The sequence below is a fragment of the Cynocephalus volans genome, chromosome 2 (genome assembly GCF_027409185.1).
Source record: "Cynocephalus volans isolate mCynVol1 chromosome 2, mCynVol1.pri, whole genome shotgun sequence".
NCBI lineage: Eukaryota > Metazoa > Chordata > Mammalia > Dermoptera > Cynocephalidae > Cynocephalus > Cynocephalus volans.
The window spans coordinates 81,616,228-81,629,521 of NC_084461.1; the positions used below are offsets into that span (position 1 = coordinate 81,616,228).

A 13,294-nucleotide genomic window follows, 5' to 3' on the forward strand; every position below is an offset into this window, starting at 1 on the left:
TTTGACTCCTCCAAAACTTAACTACTTAAGTATGCCTGTGCTTTCCCCTGGGTTGCAGTAGCACCACAGGGTGTATTCATGACATACGTAACCAAAAATTTTCCAATATATTTATTGAAAAAAATCCATATGTGAGTGGACCCATGTAGTTCAAGCCCTTGTTGTTCAAGGGTTTGCTGTCCTTTGCTCCCAAGAATCTATAATCACTAATATTTAGAATTTTACATGAGATTTAAATTATGTCACTGTTTGAAAAGCATGTTTAAGCCTTTTCTTACCCTTCTCAAAACACACACTCATGCACAAACACACACTTGGTTTCTTAGGCTTCAAATTAGGCTATAGATAGACAATTTAAAAGAATTTAACATGTGTTTCTAAAAATGGTATAAATTAATATCTTCCTAATTTTTGCTGTTAGTACAGCTTGATGTTTAACCTTTGTCAAGAGACAGAAATCAGTTGAATAGTTTGTCCTTAAGAGAGCAACAGCTTTTCTATAATTAATATGCAAAATTAAAATGTTTGCCTATTAGAGAGTTTGTAGAATGCCGCACTTTTCTCACAAGTGAACCTTGTGAGAAATGTCCTTTTTGTCCATATTTTGATGAAGAAACTTGAAAATCATTGTTTGCCTCCTATGTTTTTTCATATTTTCCCCCTATGGGTACTCCCTCCATTTTTTTTTTTTTTTTGAACATTTCTTCATATTATTCTTCAACTTAGTTACTCTCTTGCTTTTCCTAAGTTATTAATAAAGATGTTATAATTTGGCTGCCATATAACTTCCATTTGAATACTTTGGTCCATCTTTCTCATTTATGGTAAACTGGGTGTTTTTGTTTTGGTTTTTCCTAGTCCGAAAGTATAAAATTCAAATTCATAGTATGGCATTACTCCAATTCCGATCTATAGAATTAATTTTAGTTCATTGTAATTCTTAGTAGTTTAAAATTGTTTTGTCAAGAATTAAGGCAATAGATATTTCAGAAAATAAGTAAAAAAATTTTTCCTTCCATAAGCTCTCATGTCTGTTACTTCTATGTAGATGCTGTTCTCTTTTGTTTCTAAACACTTTGGACAAAAAGAGTTTCCTTTTGGTATTTTAAGGAGAAACTATCTGGAATTTCTTTTTCTGCCTGATTGAAATTCCTGATTTATTGGCTTTAAACTAGGGATCAGCAAACTTTTTTTCTGTTGTGTACCAGATAGTAAACTTTTTGGTTTTTATGCCCTGCAGTCTTTATCCTAGCTACTCAGGTCTGCAGTTGTAGTAAAGAAGCAGCCATAGAGAATTCATAAACATTAGCGTGTCTGTATTCTAGTAAAACTTTTTCCTAAAAACAGGCAGTAAGCCATAGTTTACCAATCCCTGACTTAAACTTACTTCTTCTACTATTTCAATGAGAAGGAAAATGTGTCATCAAAATTTACTATATAATATTTTTCATATCTTTAATAAAGCTACCTTTGCCCTTCTTAAATTTTATCATTTTCTTTTCCTGATAAATGTTTTCTCAAACCTGTATTCACTTTTGCTTGTTTATTTCTATTCTAATCACTTTTCCAGGCTTCAGACCTCTTCCATAAATATAAATTTTTATACTTTTATATTTTACTACTTGTCTCAGTCAAAATGTTCCTATACCCTTCATTTATTCAACACACTTTTATTGGCATTCTACCAGGCATTGAGCTAAGCACTTCACATACAGTAGAGGAGGGAAACAAAACATGGTCCTTGCTTTTTGGGGGCTTTTGGTAGAAGAGGCTAACTTTAATTAAGTTAATACAAATACATCATTTAAAAGTAAGTGCTTGGAACAAGAAAAACAAGATGTTGAGATTGGTGAATTTACTTTATTTTGAGTGATCGTGGAACATAGAACTTGAAAGATAAGTAGAAGTTTGGCAAAGTCAGGGGAAGAACATTTCAGTCAAAAGACATTTACCAAAAACCCTGAGATCGGCAAGAGCTGGGTCTGTTTGAGACCTTATGGTACCTTGCTGATGGTAAGGCTCAGTGAGAAGAGTGGTCAGAATAAGGCCAAAGAAGGAGTAGAGGAATTTGTGTAGTAACTTGTAAGCCATGTTGAGGAGTTAGAAGCTATTTTAACAAGGGAGTGGCATGATCTGATTAACTTTTTAAAAAAGATTGTCCTTGCCTGTCTCTCTAGTATGGGTTATTGGTATCTGCCAATTATTCATTCATTCATTCTTTAAGTACTAAATGTTTATTCTGTGAAAGTTAGTGACTTCCATGCTGTAGGGACTACAAAAATGACCCTGCCCTTAAGGCTCTTATAGTACAGGGGCTGTGTTTCTCTTGTTCTCTTGTTCATCTATTATTTATCATTCCCTTTAATTCTGTTACCTGGTGATACGTGGATATGTTATAATTTGTATTTCCTTATTTCTATAAACCTACGAAATGTGCTCCTTTTTAGATGAATAACTCCATTTGGAAGTTTCAGTGTGAGATCATCTCTTTTGAACTCTACAGGACAAATTATTTCTGCTTTGCTTTTACATCTGCCTGGAGTTTTATGTTAAGAGATTAATTGGGTGCAGCAAACTCTGTGGATTGTACATAGGCTTTTTTGTGTATATCATTAGAGATTAAATATTCAAATGAAATGATCTTTTGATTATTGTCCTTCAGTTTACTGCTTGCACATTTTCAGGTAATACTAACAAAGCCTTAGTAGTAGCAAGAGAAAGGGCTATAAATAATGCCTTTCTCATTTCTTACTCTTAAAAACTGTATCTCTGTTGTGCCCATTTTAGAAGGGATTGTCTGAATTCAGCAATCATACAGCTGTATAGGGCTAGGTGTATCTCGATAACATCTGACTGGAGCCATTTGTCCAGAGGTTTAAAGACTCCCATATGGCAGTCTGCTATAAGGCAAGAGCCTCAGGTCTCTTTAGTCAAGGTGGGGTTTCTCAGCCTGGGTACTGATTATGTTTTGGGCTAGATAATTATTTGTTATTGGGGCTGTCCTACGCATTGTAGAATGTTTAGTAGCATAACTGGCCTTTGCCCACTAGATGCCAGTAGCATCCCTTTGGCCTGTTGTGACAACCAGAAATTGCCAAATGTTCCCTGGGACCAAAATGTCTCCTTATTTCTCCTCCAAACCCCCACTGAAAATCACCGATTCAAGGGACAAGGACTGCAAGGACTCCAGAGCCCCAGCTTTTTGCGCAGGCATTTGAGCAGGACCTTTATTGGATGTCTACAGTCTCCTCAGCCTAAAGGAACTCCACCCCTGAGTAGAGTGGTCAAGTTTTATACTTTATGTTGCAATTAAGTTTATCATTCTGTTCAATTTTTAAAATGTATTTTAACTCAGTACTTTAAATTTTAACTGTTTTCCTGCTGTTTATTATGCTTATTTTGCTAATTTTATTGACTTTTTTCTTATTCTTAATTTTTCTGGTGTTTGTAGTTAATCTGCCTTATTGTTTAATATCACAACTTTTTAATACTGTTTGTTTTGTTTAATTTTAGCTCTTTTAGTATCCTACTGGCTGGTCTTATTTATTCTTTAATTATTATTCCATTGTATTATTCATTCTGTTACTTATACAGAAGGTATTAATAGAGAATTCATAGCACTAATTACCTTACATGGGAAATACTCCAGTCCTTTATCACCTTCAACTATGTGTATACTTATGCATTTCCATCTTGAAGTTTTTGGATAGAAGATAGAAGTTTTTGGATTGGGGCTCTTTGTAGTTTTTGTTGGTTGTTTCATCATTTAAAATTATTCCTTGCTCTCTGGCAGAATGGGTGCAAACTTCTAAGGAAAACTTTATATACTCTTGTTTTATGTTTTTCTCCTTCTTGCCCTTGTGCCTTTCCTCCTCTTCTGCAGTGAGAATATTCATGGATGTTGTCAGGGGAAGCAGTCTAATTTCTTTCTTCCTATCAGCTCAAGACTAAGCATTGCAAATTAAATACATGTATGATCATTTAAAAACCAAGTGCCAGTTTTCCAAAGGGCAACCCTGTTGTGGGAAGAGATCTTTAATGTTAATTGGAAAGTATTAGAGTACTTCAAAAAGTTCATAGAAAAATGGAATTAAAAGATAATTTGAATCTTTCCATGAACTTTTTGAAGACCCTCATATAATAAAATCCCATGTCCATCTATATATTCATATATTATGTAGCTATTCTGCATGTATGTAATTTCAGGACTTTTATTTGAAACAATAAAAACTAATGATTGTTTTTTAAATGTGAGAAATATACCATAAATAATTTTCTCCTGAAAGTCAAGGAATAGAAATATTATCTATTTTTGTGGTTTCAAATAATGTGGATGAATCTTACAAGTGTAGGAACCTTCATTTGACTTAATAAAATTCACTGAGGAAATAGCCCATAGGAAAAAAATTTATAGGCTGTAGCAATAACTATATTTACTTCTCTTGTTTTCCACAGACTTTTCATCACAGGAATTAGAGATTTTCATTTGCTCCTTTTCCTCCTCCTGGCTACAAATGTTTGTTGCAGAAGCAGTCTTTAAAAAGTTGTGTTTACAGAGCTCCATTAGTGTTTCTTCTGAGCCACTCTCTCTTCAGAAAATGGTAAGAACCACTCTATTCTAGTTCTCTTAATTTCCAAGTGATTTCATAAATTCAATTTAAAAATACTCTTAATTATTTTTAATAACCAGACAGAGCACATTCATAAATCTTTCAAATCTATATAAGAGCTGGTATTTTCTTTACTCAAAAATAGAGTAATTAGTGAATAGAAATTTTAATTACTTTGGGGAATAATTAAGAGTTAATAGAAAAATAATATGAGAATTTTTGTTACCTAATCACTTGCCATAGTATCCAAGATGATTATTTTGGAAAGAACTAGATCCAAAAAAATTCTATATTGTATTTAGTGATATTTAAAAAGCAAAATTTGCAAATAATGCTATCCTACATATGCACATATAGAAGGTGCATTTGATCCATCCAAGGTTTTCCAGTTTTAGCTTGGCTATCTTTAGATATTATTAATATCTAATATCTCTAACAGTTTCTTCAATAATTGAGAAATTTGTTTGTTTATTGGTCAGATTGGGCAAATTTCTGTTTTGCAGTAGTCCTTGCCCTTAGGAACATTTTTATTCCTTATTCTGTTTATTCCAACCTTGTTTTTTGTGAAGAAAGGCATTATCAAAATGGAAATGACAAATACCAGTTGTACATAAATCATACATATAAAAAATATGCAAATGAATTATAAGTTTTGGGCATAAGACTAGTCAAAATAACTTGCCCAAATGAGCATCAAAATGGAATTAGAAAAAATAATTATTTTCAAGAAAGTACTTTTCTTCTTGTCCACATGGTATTAATTTAATGACATAGAACTAGTAGCCTTCTTAATGTTTTATCATGTTCAAACAAGATACGGTGATAACTATAGCGATGGAACCAAGAAAATAGAACCAAATTTAAGGGTGAAATGAATCAAGTAATTTCTTTTTACTGCTTTCTTTGTAGTTGAGAAGGGAATATAATATTATTTTGCAACAGGTATATTCCTACTTGCCAGCTCTGGGGAAAACTGGTGTGCGTGGGGCTGGAAAGATAAAGAAAATAGGACAGCGGCCTTGTTTTGAATCTCAAAGAGCCTTGTTAATGCTGAATGGTGCTAAACAGAAACAAATGGAAGTGCTGCCAGAGTTACCGTAAGTGATGCTGATATCCCAACTATGCTGCTTTTCAGTGCAGCTCTTTTTCTACACATTTCTTGAACTTTATGGTTATCTGTGATACTGCCTGAATTATATTGATTGGAAGAAAACTCAATTTTAGACCTATAAATACACATCATCAACAATATTTTTTCTTTCTGTAATTCAAGGTACATGCTTTCTATTAAGATTAAGTGGTTCCCAAAAGAAGTAAAACTGTCCATCAAATTATTGTTTTACACAATTTTTGCCCTATGATTTGAATTACTACTTTTTTCTAATATAGATAGGGTTTTAGAATGCTTGGTCATGTGAGATACTCTAAATTGTTGTAATAGCTTTTTCAAAGTGAGAAACCTCCTCTAAAACTATGCTGTATAAAACTCAGAAAGCCTGAAATGTTCTCTGAGAGGAAAAAGAACAGGATCAGAATATGAAAATATGAATAAGGAACAGAGGCCTGCATTCTGAACTTAGCTTTCTGCTTTATTCTTTCTGCCAAATATGGTTTACTTGGTCTCTTTCTCTTTACCAGACAGACTACAGTCATAAACTTTTCGGTGAGTAATTGGGGATGTAAGGTCAATAAAATAAAACTTAATACATTAAAACTTGTTTTTGTACAGTTGAAATAAATTTAAAAATTCTAAAGCAGTAAAGATTGAACAAGTAGAAGGGTTTAAATTAAAAGGAGGCCAGATTTTAAAAAAATACTCACCGTCTAATGTATGCTGGCATGCCTTGCTGAAAAACAAGCATTCATTATTTCTTACTTTCCTTTCAGAGAGCTGAACCTTGCTAAATGTTCCTCATCTTTTAAAAAATTGAAAAAGAAGTCAGAAGGAGAATTGTCATGTTCCAAGGAGAATTGCCCATCATTAGTTACAAAGATGAATTTTCGCAAGACTAATCTAAAAGGTATTGCAAGTATCTAAATTAATTTATGCTAAGAACTTTCTGTAATTGTAGTCAGTACTTAGAATTTTCACACACTTGCCCTGATAAATACTTGAACTCAAATATTGCACTAGGTCTAGAAAATACCTTCCTGGATAACATATTATTTTCTTGACCAGTCATTTATATAAAGAAAGTGACTGTTTAACACCCAGTATAGTGAGTATTCCTCTTTCTTTTCTCCTGCCTTTCCAGCACTAAACACAGTGTGTAGCACTCATTGAGCTTATTCCAGACTTGCCCGCCTTACTTTTCTATTCCATCTCAACCTGTGCTGCTTAGATCAGTGTCTTCTGATTTGAAAGTATAATTCAGTCTTCATCTCTTTAAGTCATAGACATTTTGTGAACAAAGAATGAGGAGTAGGCTATGTTACATAGCTGTGTTAAGCATATGGGCTCTTTTCTTCCAGGCATTGAGCCCAGACTATGAAATGTGTTTGGCTTTTGGTTCTAACTATACTGGAACCTCAGTACCTAAAGGATGGAATAACAAGAATAGTGTTGTAATAATTCACTCTGGCACCTCTTTTAGACACCTCTTAGATACCTCTTAACTCACAAATATAAGTTATCTTCTAAGAGTCTATACCTGGCCAAAGTAAATTGCTGAGTCTCTTGTTTATGTGCTATACCATGTTTTTAATACAAATATTATCACACCCATGGAAGTAGTGACAGTGGAGCTCTTATAATTTTTCAACCTAAATTCATAATTGCATATTACAAACTCAAAGTAACTGCCCACTTGGCTCAAAATATGAAAAATGTAATAGATGAAAACTCAGATATTAACTTCATGAATCAGAGTTCTTTTTGTTTTATTGTTTCAGTAAGTAAAATGAATATGAATGACTTTAGGCTGAACAGCAGAAGGAACTGGGAGGGAGGAAGAGAATTGAGAAAGAGTAGGAAAAAACTTTAAAAGCTTATTTATGCATGTAAAAGAAATGTTTTGGTAGAAGTTACAGAGATAATCCATAAAACTGAACACTAAAAATGTGCTACTTAGTATTTTATACCAAGAACAAATTTGATTCAGTATTTCATTTTGTTTCCTAAGCAATCACTTATAAGTTTTTTTTTAATTCTCCTTACATCAAATGATCACCTATATCTTATTAATCTTGGCTATAACAGAGATTGATATAGATAATTTTAGCCAACAGGAACTAATTGCATTTCTCTTAGAAAAAAAACCTTGCTATAGTATTTGTGTCTGTTGTTCAGCTTTAAGTTGTACTAAGGATTTCTCTCTCTCTCTCTCTCTCTCTCTCTCTCTCTCTCTCTCTCTCTGTGTGTGTGTGTGTGTGTGTGTGTGTGTATGGTGTGTTTATATTAAGATTTCTCCATTTCTCCCTCTCTGAGCCGTTGTAGCCAAGCCAGACAGCCTATTGAGAAGCAGCAAACCATCTGTTAATGGATTTGAAGTTCTGAATTATACTTGAGTGTGTAGAGGCACTCGTGCTTAGCCAGAAACATTCATTTGAATTAAGCTATAAATGCTGTAAAAAAAGAACCATACATTTAACGTAGGTTCATGAATAAATTTAAGAGAGGGCAATTGCACTCTAAACTTTTATTGCTGCAAAACCCAGTATTTTTGATGTTCTCTGATCATTTGGGGGTTTTATAGCAGGATTGAAGCCTTAAACCTTGAACTAGGGGGAAACCATGCCTGTGTTAAATCTTTTGCTGTAGAACCTCATTGCTGAATTGCTGATAGAACAGAAGCTCTATGGATTGGTGGGGTTCCCCCCTCCCTTTTTTTTTTAATGGAAGAGATGTTTAAACAGTCAAAAGGAAAACTCAATAAATAATTTTCTGGCATGGGGCCAGATCTCCTAGTTCATGCCCTTTGATTATTTTCTTTAGTTGATATCTTGTCTTCTCTGGAATAATCTATTAATTTTTTATGGCAGGAGAAACAGCCCTGCATAGAGCTTGCATAAATAACCAAGTGGAGAAATTGATTCTTCTTCTCTCTCTGCCAGGAATAGACATCAATGTGAAAGGTAAGTTCCAAATGTTTGTGGTCTAATTTAATGTCTTAATATTTGTGATATTAAATAGTTTTGTGTCACATTGAGGAAAATTATTTAACTAAATTTACCTAAGATATCTTTAAAATATAGCAAAACTAAGAAATTTATCATATCCTGATTTATAGCTAATGGTACCGAAACATTTTTTGGTGTCCATGTTTTGATTATATCCCAACATTAATATTTTTTATTTATTTTTATTTTATTTTTCTTAAAAGTAGAAATATGATTATGCTCTAGGCATTTTTATCAAAGCGTTCTTTTTGTATATGAAGTATGCAGAAAGTCACACTGATGAGAGAAGTAGAACATCAATACTTTACTACCAGAAGTCTTACTTCTCCTGTTTTTAAAACTTGCCTTGATTTCTAATTCAGACAATGCTGGCTGGACGCCTTTGCATGAAGCCTGTAACTATGGCAACACAGTGTGTGTCCAGGAAATTTTGCAACGTTGTCCAGAGGTAGATCTGCTCACTCAAGTGGATGGGGTGACTCCTTTGCATGATGCACTGTCAAACGGACATGTAGAAATTGGCAAGCTGCTACTACAGCATGGGGGTGAGTGCATTTATGCTAAATGGGTTTTGATAAATTATCCAGTTTTTTGATGAATCTCTCGGAGGTAGATAGCATTTTATATTTAAAATCTGTAAGGAAAGATGCCTTTATTTCATATTAATGAAAAAGTAAGGATAAAAAGTCTCCTAGAATGTAAGCACTTTTTATTAGTAGGGATAAAAGCTTTTTCATAATATATACTTATTTATTTATATTTTATTTAGCCTATTTAGGTTCATGTATAAGACTATTTGAATTGGGTGTGTTAGTTTTAAATATTAAGCCTTTTACCTCAAGTTTTTAATGTCTTTGTGAAACCAGTCATTTCTGAAAGCTTATTAATAAGTGGGTATAAATGTTCAGTTGTGATTATTTGGGTTTTTTTCACTCTTCTTTCATTTCCTGTATATAACTGCAAACTCGATTAATCTTATTTTTATGAGTCAAATTCTTTACAGACTATAAAAAAAGATGTACTAGAATATTTTTCTTGATTCACATTTTGCAGTCAATTAAGTTAAAATAGGAGGATTTTCAAATGGAGAAAACTGTTGTGCAGGGGTTTTGTGAAGGAAGTAAACTGAGCTTAATATTCATCTGCTTTATCTGCTGATTTTTTGTCTTTGCTTTCAGCCAGCCCCCTCCTTTTCAGTGCCTTTCTTTTTATATCTGAACTAAACAATATAACTTTTACATCAAAATGTTTAAAACTGATAGTTAAAAAAAAAAAAAAAAAAACTTACCAGCTTATAATACAAAGATTTGTGTAAATTTCTTATTTGCTTTTATTTGTACTAATTTTAACTTGGAATTTAACATGATTTTATCCTGTAATTGATTCTGCATAAAAACAAAAAGATGATTTTCTGTAGATGCCCTTTTACTATATATACATCTAAGAAAGGGTGTATAAAGCATGGTAGCCTAAGACATTTGGTTATATTTAGTGTTCTTCTGCCCCCTAAAGGCCTTAGTGTGTTTGTTTCACTGACACCATCTCATAATCAATATATTTTTCTGTTTTTCGACCTTCTTTTTTAGTATTACATTTTACTAAACCATAATGTTTTGTCTTCTAAGTGTATTACTTTTCTACTTAACAATGTATCTGATATTCAAGTCAATATTTGATCTTGTTTCAAATGGTCTAAGTGATGTAAGATCCATTATTGTATTAAGTTCAGCTCTTCAGTAAAGTATGGCATTATACTACCCAATGTGAATTTTCAAGGGCCTTTAATGGAGAATAGTAAATGGATGAATTCCTTGTCCTAGCAGAAGAAATCTATTTGTACTTGTATTTATCAAGGCCCTTTGGCAATCATACAGACATATTTTTGCTTTAGTCGTATTCTGGGTTTGGACCTGTCAAATGGTTTAATGTTATCATTGTAGTAACTGCATTATCTACTTATTGTGGGTCACTACTCTTGAGAGCAATAATTTTAAGAATTTATTTATATCTCTAAAACCTTTTTTTACTTTTGGTATCCTGTGTCTATAATTTTGTCTTATTTTTTTAAAACAGGAGTAACTTGGAGCATTGTTTTTTGGAGATAGCACGAAAGGAAGCTAATTTTGATTTAGAATTCTCTTTTTTCCATAAATTATACACTAATCATATATTGTTAATATCTTTTATATTAAACACGTTTTATATATAGGCCACTATATGTTTCTGATTGGAGTCACCATTAAGTTTTAGTGATTATAATCTATTGTCTCTCTGACAATATGATCTATGTTATAATGGTAGGACCTTCTGATTATGTCCACTAGTACCAAAACCTTGGTATCCATTATAACATTTTATGGCCAAGTGCATAAATAATAATAAGACTTGACTGATAAATGTACAAAGTACTCATACTTTGCTATGTGACCAAATATTGAGTCATTGTCATTTTGTTCCTCCCACATCATCCTTTACCTACCTAGGGGATAAACTCTATCTTCAGTACTTTGTAAGTCAGTGGTTAGGTGAGTTTAGCTAGGATAGATGGCTGGGATCTCAGTGTGACTCAGAAGAATTAACATTTATTTTTTTATGAATCAGTTACCTGCAGTAAAATTTTTAACATAAGCAAGGGTAAAATAAAAAATGTGTTCTGTATCTGTGCAAGATTTAGCAATCTTGGCACTGCTATAATTGCTTATCAGCAATGGAAAGGGGGCACTACTTTTTCTTTTTAGTGATATTATGAGATACCCTTAAGACTCACACAGGATTTAAGATGAAAATATTTTGTGTATTTCTTCTGGGAACACTGAAATTCTTATTTTAAGATGACAGTTGATAAAATTTTATAAAGCTTTTTAAAATTTATAGTTATGTATTATTTGTTTAACTATGCATGTGCTTTTAAGCAAACCTCATTGAGCAATTGACTAGAATTTTAGGGTTTTTTTTAATGCACCTATATTGAGCAGCCAAATATGTAAAGTCAGTTGTCAACATGAATTAGTACAAAATATGATTGCAATCAAGAGCCCTGGATGCTTTGGGGAAAAAGAGAGAAAACAGCTGTTAAGCTGCCAAAATAAAAATGTTTTACTCTTAACATTTTGTATTTTCTTTTTCACAGGCCCAGTGCTTTTACAACAGAGAGACTCTAAGGGGGAATTGCCCTTGGATTATGTAGTATCACCTCAAATCAAGGAGGAACTATTTGCTATTACAAAGATAGAAGATACAGTGGAGAACTTTCATGCTGAAGCAGAGAAACATTTTTACCACCAGCAACTTGAATTTGGTTCATTTTTACTTAGTAGGATGTTGCTAAATTTTTGTTCAATTTTTGATTTATCTTCAGAGTTCATCTTAGCTTTCAAAGGGTTAACTCATCTAAGTGAGCTGCTTGTGACTTGTAAAAGTCACAAAGAAACCACCAGTGCTCATACTGACTGGTTATTGGATCTGTATGCTAGAAATATAAAGACACTGCAGAAGCTCCCAAGTATTCTTAAAGAACTCCCTGAGAATTTGAAAGTGTGTCCTGGAGTACACACTGAGGCTTTATTAGTGACATTGGAAATGATGTGTCAGTCAGTCTCAGAGTTTTCATGATGATAACAAAACATATGAGTCCGGGCGGAGCCCAGGGAGAGTGCGACGCTGGGAGCGCAGCCACGCTCCCGCCGCGGGTTCGGATCCTATATGGGAATGGCCGGTGCACTCACTGGCTGAGTGCCGGTCACGAAAAAGACAAAAAAAAAAAACAACATATGAGTCAACTTTCTAAACCTGTTCAACTTGCTTTGTCATTATTATGGACTTCATAGTTTATTGACAAATATTAGTATGATTTATTTATTGAAAGACTTTGCAGCCTTGCTAAATTTTAAAAGCACGTGAAGAACTTCTGCAAAACTGTAAAATGGGCTTCTGTCTTTTCCTGTGTGTAGTTTCGTTCGGTATACACTGCTTTCATTGATCTCTAATTTTTTTTTATTCTGAAAGGGATATTATTTATCTATTTATATTGTAAAAAATAATTTAAATATTTTTTCAAATCAGTATATAATGTCCTCTATTGTAGGTGTTCTAGGTCTCAGAATCTTGGTAAGGATATTCATACAAATGTAACTCCCTGTTTCTTCTCTATCGGCTGTTGAACTAAAATATGCATTTTAGTTTTGTGTGTTTCTGAAATAAACATGACTAAAATTTACAGTAATAATCTTTTGGTTTTTAAATGCAGTGAATTTGCAGAGTCTCACAGTTCAGTCCCTGGATCTGTTTTGTTTTAGCAGTTCATGTACAAAGTGTAATACTGCTCCATGTACCGAATATTCTGTAAGTAAAAACATTCTGCTGCATAATAAGTTTTATTAAATATTAAAATAAGTGGCATCTAAGTAATAGATTTGAGATTATCTAAAGTCTTAATGTGCAGTATGAATCTAACATGTTAGAGTACTAACATTTTAATTTGCAGTTTTTTCCTAATTGCAATTTATAGTAAAACTAAAAGAAAGGGTGTGGATAATAACCACTTTTAAAATTGAACTTGTTTTGCT

The 13,294-nt window shown here is 32.9% G+C and overlaps 1 protein-coding gene across 1 annotated transcript in view; it reads left to right on the plus strand.

Moving 5' to 3' along the window:
- Window positions 1–12,706, plus strand: part of SLF1 (SMC5-SMC6 complex localization factor 1) — a 61,078-nt gene extending 48,372 nt beyond the window's left edge. Inside the window, exons 15-20 of the mRNA XM_063087077.1 lie at window positions 4,456–4,601; window positions 5,553–5,707; window positions 6,498–6,631; window positions 8,592–8,684; window positions 9,092–9,274; window positions 11,860–12,706. Coding sequence (XP_062943147.1) covers window positions 4,456–4,601; window positions 5,553–5,707; window positions 6,498–6,631; window positions 8,592–8,684; window positions 9,092–9,274; window positions 11,860–12,341 — 1,193 coding nt within the window. The 3' untranslated portion in view covers window positions 12,342–12,706. The remainder of the gene's footprint in view (window positions 1–4,455; window positions 4,602–5,552; window positions 5,708–6,497; window positions 6,632–8,591; window positions 8,685–9,091; window positions 9,275–11,859) is intronic.
- Window positions 12,707–13,294: the final 588 nt, after the last annotated feature.